Source organism: Panicum hallii, chromosome 8 (assembly GCF_002211085.1).
Source record: "Panicum hallii strain FIL2 chromosome 8, PHallii_v3.1, whole genome shotgun sequence".
Taxonomy (NCBI): Eukaryota; Viridiplantae; Streptophyta; class Magnoliopsida; order Poales; family Poaceae; genus Panicum; species Panicum hallii.
In genome coordinates this window covers 26,206,235-26,214,436 of record NC_038049.1, presented here as the reverse complement: position 1 = coordinate 26,214,436, position 8,202 = coordinate 26,206,235, and the positions used below count along the sequence as shown (strand labels likewise).

The following is an 8,202-nucleotide window of genomic DNA, read 5'->3' as shown; positions in this document are numbered from 1 at the left end:
TAGCCTAGTGGATACCCAGGCCCACTTTACTCCTGTTGCTTGATCTCTCTCACTCACTCTACCTGATCTCTTACATGCTTGGGGACCCATCCCCAGCAAATAGTATGGCTGCTGTTGTGATTGTGGTGCGTTCATTGTGTGTGCATCTAGCATATAAAATGCATGTGTGAATGTGTGATAATGATGAATGTGTAAACTGTGCATGTGCCTTATACGTTTTTAAGACACACACACACATATATATATATATATATATATGCATTTGTATATAAGGAGAAGCGAATGGCTATGCACAATCACTGTACAAGGCATAGTCGAGGATCCGATCCGACAGTATTTTCTTGGACATACCGTGAGGGCTGTATAAGAGTGCTTGTATCCGTAGTTACCAAGAAAGCATGTGTCATTACGGATACGAGCATATATAACAGATAGAGTACATCATCAAAGTGAACACAACAATTAAAATGGGCTTCCCAATTTATTTGACACAACGGAGGCCAGATGCCTCGAAATAGGATATCTTGAGCTTTTATGCAATTTCATATGCTGATGGCAGCAACCTGGGGACTAGATGAACCATCAACGGCACGGCCCGCTGCAGCAGCAGAGTAAAGGCCTCTTCCATACTCAACTTGTCCACGGATTGGCCCGCCGGCAACTCCAAGCCGAACGCATGCACCAGGGTGGCGCTAGTGAGTGTGACCATCCGTAAACCCCAGCTGAGGCCTGCGCATATCCTCCGGCCCGCGCCGAATGGTATGAGCCCAAAGTCACCCCCTTTGACATCCACATTCGCATGCGACCCACCTGGGAGGAACCGGGCAGGACGGAACACCAGCGGGTCAGGCCACAGTGCTGGGTCGCGGGCGATGCCCCACACGTTGACCAGCAGCTCCGAGCCCTTTGGGATGCGGTAGCCGGCGACCTCGCATTCTTCAGCAGCCATTCGGGGCAGCGAGAGTGGCGTCGAGGGGTGCAGCCGGAATGTCTCCTTGATGACCGCGTTGAAGAAGGTCAGGCGCGGGAGGTCGGACTCCGAGACCAGCCTTCCGCGGCCCACGACAGCGTCCAGCTCGTCCTGGGCCTGCCTGAGGATGTCCGGGTGGCGGATCAACTCGGACAGCGACCACTCCACTATCGTCGACGTCGTGTCGGTCCCCGCCACGAACAGGTTCTTGTGTTTGTCAACAAGGCACGAACAACATACAGTAGACGGTGAATAATCTTTTCTTTTCTTATTATTGATATATAATACCCCTCCATCCTAAATTACAATTCATTTTGACTTGTTAGATATATAATTTTTACAATACATCAAGATATAGTGTGCATCAAAATGCATTGCAAAATATATATATTAAAAAAGGTAAAACGAATTGTAATTTTGAATGGAGGTAATAAACCAATGGTTGGCAACCTAATAAAGGTTTATTAATTGCCATGTTTGGTCCACATACTAATAAAGCAATGGTTCGCTGGTCACTACCGCAATTAGAGGTGCAAGCAAAAGGCCAGCACGTTTTGGTCGGATGTTATCTTCACGGTTCTCATCCATATATATAGCGATGGACGAACCTACTATTGCTTGAGAGCAGTATGCAGCTGATGGTTGAACTAGTTCTGATGGTTGAACTGTTTACTTCAAATAAACAACTCCTGTTGGAAGCTGAACCCAAATCGCTAGAATTATATTTGGCTTGCAGCTAACCAGGTCGTTACAGCTTGGAGTGGTAAAGGGCTCAATTATACTAACAGATTTAAGGATCAGGCTCAATAAAAAAACCAAGTTATAGAATAATATATATTTTTGAGCTAAAACTAGTTAGAACACTGCTACACAAATAACTTCCAGTACCGGGTGAAAAAGCCCCTTAGTACCGGGTGAGAAAGCCCCTTAGTACCGGTTGTGGCAACTGTACCTGGGCGGTATTAAATGGATGGATAACTATTTAGTACCGGTTGCTGCAACCGGTACTAAACACACCACCCGAAAAAATATAACAAACCACCGGTAAATGCACGTGCGCGGCCACGACGAGTCAAACCCACGACCTCCGGCCTCAAGCTTCCTTACCATCCCACCTACGCTTCACATGTGATTGTGTGGAGATGCTTTCCTTTTGAAGTAACCCGTGGAGGACCATTTGGTACCATGCCAAGACACCACCCAGTACTAAATGTCACGTTTTAGTACTGGGTGTGATATTTAGTACTAGGCGGTGTCTTGGTCCGGCACTAAATGACCGCGCCATTTTAGCACCGAGCTAAAACATCAAGTACCGGGTGGTGTCTTGGTCAGGTACTAAAATAGTTCTAATGCTTTTCAAATTTGAAACTGGTACTAAAATAGCTCCGTGGTACCTTTAGTACGGGGTAAAGAGCGACCGGTACTAATATTGTGCGATGAAAGATCATTTTTCTAGCTGTGGAACTAAGTTAAATTGTGAAGAAGGCGTAAAAACCATGATCCATTACCACATCTAGTTACAGGCTCGCAGCCTATACTTATCTACCGCTGTCGCTTGCTACTTCAGCGTACCCCTCCACCACCTCCATGCACCAATGGCAGCGTTAACCCCGTCATCCTCAACGCGACATGTACATCGTAACCATTACTGCAGTTGCTGCAGAGGAATCACTTCCACTCGCAGTTACTGCAGTAACCTCGCTCACGCAATGCTTCTGATACTTCCAACTCAAATGACAAAGCCCAGCTTGTGTATCTGTCCAAGAGAATATTAGTATGACTTTATACCCTCCTATGTGACGCAAAAGCAAGCTAATTGTTACGTCCAATCCAGATTGGATTCGCTTAGGTCCTTTTTTAAGATGCAAAGTGTATTTTGGAGGTTGATGGAATAAGTATTGGAAACTTATTTGAGGTGATTGCTGGCCACAACAAAAACCGTTGTTTTTGCAAACGTGGTATGTCGAATACCACATGCTATTACTGAAGAGAGGCCCATCAGTGCCCTTTTAAAACGTATAGATTAATAAAAATGGTGGATTTGGTTATTTTGTGCTTCCTGTTTGGATGGAATTTGTAATAATGTACGGATTTATGGATCCTATGTTGATGCAGCGGCTAAGATAATTTTATTCCGTTATTTAAAATAACGTATGGATTTAAATGACTTTGTTCATTAGCATGTCGTATGAGTACATTAGTACCTCTCGACAGCAATAGGTCCACGAGTTTCACGTTCAGATTATTTTTACCTTTTTCTGTGCGTTGCCATACGCTAACCATATGGTTCAATTGGAAAATGCAAATACTCTCTCCATCCTAAATTCTCTCATTTCTCAATTATTAGTTGTTTTAGTTTTAGTTTTTTCACGTACATAGATTTTGCTATCCACTAAATATAATATATATCTAGACGCATAACACAAATTACGACTAAAAAGATAAACGCACAAACCAACTAATAATTTTAGAATTTCGGACCGAGGGAGTAATATCGTAAAACGATGAAAGCTTACCAAAATAAGTGCCTTGGCATCGGTTTCGGTGATCCTATCCTCCTCGGCACCGGCTAGGGGCCGCTCATCGTGCACCATCGCCAGCAGCAAGCCCAGCAGATCCTTGCCTTCCTCTCCAGCTGGCATAATAACCCCGGCCTTCCTATCAGCAATGATCCCGTTCATCATGTCGTCGAACCGGCGGTGCAGCTTCTTCATCTTGGCCACCACGCCCTGCGGGTCCAACCACCGGAGCGCTGGCACGAAGTCCCCGACGTTGAGAACCCCTCCCACCTGCATCACCTCAAGCACGATCTCCTTGAACTCCCTTGCGCCCTCGTTGCCGGCGGCAGCGAACACCCGCCGCCCAACGGCCGCTCGGGAGAGCGCGTTTGTCGTGCACACGTTCACGGCCTTGCCGAGCGGCACTAGCAGCGCGTCGCTGCCTTGCCCCACGAGCGACCTCACCATGAGCGCGGCTTCCCGTTCCCGGACGGCGCGAAGGTCGTCGAGCGCGCGCCCGGAGAAGAGGTTCACGGCGCACACCTTCCGCATTGCACGCCACCGGGGCCCGTAGGGAGCGAACACGACGTCCTGGTAATTGTACGCCATGTGCTCCCCGCCGGAGTTGGGCGGGCGGCAGCTGAAGTTGGCGTCGTGGACGCGGAGGAACTGCTCCGCCACGGCCGCCGACCCGGCCACCACCACGTTGGAGCTGCCGAAACGCAGCCGCAGCAGCGGGCCGTACACCAGGGTCATCTCGTGCAGTGTCTGGTGCGTCTTCCCGCCGAGCTGCGGCAGGTTGCCTAGGACAGGCCAGCCCCTCGGGCCGGGCGGCAGCGGCGCAGTCTTCCTGGCCGCCCGCTTCCTGAAGAGGACGTAACATACGACCACGGACACTGCAAAGGTGGAGAGCAGCAGCGGGGTCGTTGGGAGATCCATAGCTTGCCCGAGCTCCGTGGATTCGTCGTCTGATGACGTGAGTGGGAAATATAAGGCATGGGCATACGAAACCTATATAGTGGAGATGAGAAGAAGTTGGTGAATTGGGTGCCAAGTCATTGCCTTACCTACTACCGTCATGTGTCATCTATATATATCTATGTATGCACTAAGGCACAAACTCGATACTGTTAATTTGTTCTCATTATATTATCATCATCTACTTTAATCGATGGTTCATGGATAAGAAAATATATGTGGTTTGTAATTTCTTTGTTGTCCAACAGGCAACAATAATTAAATGACTAAACCGATCAGTTATCATGACACAAGCAAGCATGCACCATCCGGTTCCAAAAGGGCAAAAAAAAATTGAGGTCTAAGCATGCGGCATCAGATCCTGCTTTAATTTTTTGGGGCAATAAGTTCTACAGCAGCTGTGCCAGTTTGTACATTATCAGCTTTAACTGGAGACAACATTTCGCATGCTACTCTACGTTTAAGTTGTACACAGAACTCTCGATCTTGACATTCCAACTCTCAATAGTGGCTAGCACGAAGGAACCAGAGGGTCATCTTTTGGTGATCAACAACTTCTTGCACGTGTGCATGACATCAGGTGCGCGTCTGCACTTCACCAAGATTCAGACTGCGAAAGGCAGCTCATCTGCCATGCTGATCAATAGTGGGTTGCAAGATAACAATACGTCAAGGACCACCACGTAGTGACAGCTTCACAACCTATCAGAAAATACTAGGCAAGCTGAAACACGGCACTTGCAGCCTTGCAGACTCAGAATAGCACAAGTCCAGGAAAGCGGTGTGCCAAGGAGAAGCTGTTTGTTTAACTTTAACCACGTCCACGTGCGGTTTTGACTTATTGATATTTTTAACTTTGACCAGGTTTATAGAAAAATGTATCTACAACATCACATGAGTTTCATTTAACCCACAAGGAGATGTATGGTTTAATACATTTATATGATATTGTAGATGTCAATATATTTATATGTTAACTTGATCATATAAGTTTGGTGTAGGACAAAACTAAAACAATCTAGATTTCGGAATGTGGTGTAGGACAAAAATCATGTATTAATAGAATAGTTTTTGTTAAAAGGCTTGTTCTAAAAAAAACCTTAACCTGCGACTTCCATGCTAAATTGCACAAAATATAAACTAGATTATGCTATCTAGATGTGCAACTATGGTTATTCGGCAATGCTAGGGATAGGGCGTCCAATATCCAGTCATTCGATGCCTTGCTCGCCTCTCGCTCCCTTCATTGCGTGCGCCACCTGCTCCCTCGCTCATCCCAGCATCCTCCTCCTCCACCCGGGCGGCTCCTTCCCCGACACCGGCGACGGCACCTCACCCACCCCGGCATTATCCTCCCCAACCCCGGCGTCTCTCTCCTCCTGGCGGCGCCTCCACCCAGCAGCCCCCTCCCTGCCCCTCTCCCTCCACGCGGCGTGGAGCTGGCGCAGATCCTAGCGGCTCAGCTCAAGGCCGAGGCGCGCGCGGGCGGGCCAGCCAGCGGTGCGGCGCATAGGGCGCGTGCAGGGTGCGAGGCGGTGGCGCACGCAGGGTGGAGCTGCACAGGAGCGCGCAGGTGCGGGCAGAGTAGCTCATGGCGGCACGCAATCGGAGCAGAGCGGCATAGCTGGAGGTGGAGGCCGCGCGGCTCCAGGCGGAGCAGCTCGCGCGCGGCACCAACGAGGCGCGGGCGCGCGGGGGAGAAGCAGCGCGGCTGGCCGCGGGCTACCGCTCCACGCGGCTTCCCCGTGCTGGCCGACGGAGGAGCTCCGAGCGGCGTCCATGGCGGGGCATTAGGCAGATTTTGGTGCATGTTGCAAGCGTATGTTCCATGTGTTTAAGATATTTCAGAAGAATGTTGCAATAGTTCTTATGCTTCACAAACATGTTGCAAGTGCTTAATCCGAATGTTGCATTTTCCTTGAGATGTTCATGTGGATTTTGAATGTTCCACGAAATATGAAACAGATGTTGCGGCAGGTTTTTTCCTCATCATCAATGGATGTCGTAAGTTTTTTCGATATGTTTTTTAATATTACAAACGGTGATTTTCTATGTTGTAGAAGTTTATTTTCTATGTTGCAGACGTTATTTTTTTATGTTATGATGGACCATCGGAGTGCTCCGATGGATCGGATGTTCGCTGGATGGAACGTCCGGGCGCTAGCAACGCTGATGATTATTTCTCGGCCTATTCCACCCGGCTCCATGCCATCCGTTGGCTCACCACCATCGAACCAGTCGGCATCAAGAAATTCAATGGGGATTCGGATCCAAAGATGTGGTTGCGCACCTATTCCATCGTGATAAGGGATGCCTATGGTACCTATGACATGTGGCCGTCTAATTTCCAGTGATGATGAGCATGCAAGCCCAGAGCTGACTGGAAGGTATCCTTGTGAGGTCCATCAGCAGCTGGTAAGATCTTTGTGATGCTTTCATCAAAAGTGGTCTGCTCAGGCTCTAAAACAAAATGGGATCTGGGAAGTGTCACTCAGCATCCCACGGAGTTCCTCTATAGCTATCACAAGAGGTACTTCGTCAACGTAACACCATCACGGATGTCGACGACCGAGATGTCATCCGCTACTTCCACCGAGGGCTCCACAACATCAAGTTGTGGTGCAAGTTGTTCAAAAGCAACACGAGTCCTATAATCAAGACCATAAGCGGGTGCTAACAATGTCATCATTGTAACCAATTGTCCTCGCCCCATAAGCATACTCAACCAAGTAGATGTTGACGGTAGTTAAGTACCAAAATTGATCGTCAAATTCTGTATAAATATGTGAAAGATAAAGTACCAACACCATGCAAGCACGTAGAAGTGCTGGCACAGCTCAGCCACCAGCTCCCGCACCTCCCAGGCCCCACCAGGTACGCCTCCGGCACCGCGCCGCCTCCGTCTCGCTTTCCCCACAACACACCATGGCCCTCGCCTGCTCCTCCTCCGGTCCGGCTCCCAGCTGACTGATGAGTGTGAGGTCCGGTTCTGGCTTGCTGGAGATTCGAGAACTGCTTGGCTTGGGTGCTGGTCCTTTTCTTCTTCTCCTTGAAAGGTTGCTGGGTTTCAGACTAGTTAATCACGCGGGCCCACAGGCCAGTGGCGTATTCGCGGGCATCTTGGGTGCTGCGACAGCCGACAGGTGGCTGTCAAACATATGGATCGGCTACTGCATTGATTAGATTAGGAGATATCTTGTGCTACTGACGAAATCAAGAAACACAGAGGGACAGAGAGAGGGAGAGACAGGGGAGGGGCACGGGTATACCTTCGTGCCCTTGGGTGGTGGCTGATGCAGACGTGCCCGCCATGGTGGTGTAGTGCGGGAGCTTGCGGTCGAGCCGAAGGCGTTCGTGCTCGCGGTGGCTGAAGGTGCAGTCGCGTCCGTGGGCTCGGGGTCGAGGCAGGGGCGCCGAAGATGGCCGGAATGGAGCTTCCCGCCGCTACCGCGAACAAAGTAGATCGGCTAGGTTTTCCTTGTCGGTGGGGTGGCGGCGGCCGGTGATTCTCGTGATCCGAGCCGCTGGCCCCCACCTATCTTTATAGCGCGGCGCGACGGGGGCCCACCAGCTAGGGATCAGCTGGGGCGCCCCCGATCAGGGCGCAGGGGTGAGGTGGCCCATCGGGCCCGTTGGGGTCCGATGGTCCAGGGAGATCAAGTCTAACAGTCTCCCCCTTGATCTCACCCTGTACTATTCTTTTACTTTTACTTTTTCGCGTTTCGTCATAGATTTGTGTATAGAGCATGCCTCATC

At 49.6% G+C, this 8,202-nt stretch overlaps 1 protein-coding gene across 2 annotated transcripts; it reads right to left on the bottom strand.

The window, feature by feature from the left end:
* Window positions 1–300: 300 nt before the first annotated feature.
* LOC112903334 (flavonoid 3'-monooxygenase CYP75B4-like) lies at window positions 301–4,441 on the bottom strand. Of its 2 annotated transcripts, none has more exons than XM_025972577.1 (2): window positions 3,487–4,441; window positions 301–1,267 (listed from the first exon to the last, which is right to left on the bottom strand). In XM_025972577.1, exons 1-2 carry the CDS (start codon window positions 4,405–4,407, stop codon window positions 533–535), a joined length of 1,656 nt encoding a protein of 551 aa, XP_025828362.1. In that variant the 5' UTR covers window positions 4,408–4,441; the 3' UTR covers window positions 301–532. The 2 variants fall into 2 exon arrangements, with proteins under 2 accessions (XP_025828362.1, XP_025828363.1); XM_025972578.1 differs by having other exon boundaries at window positions 301–1,177.
* Window positions 4,442–8,202: the final 3,761 nt, after the last annotated feature.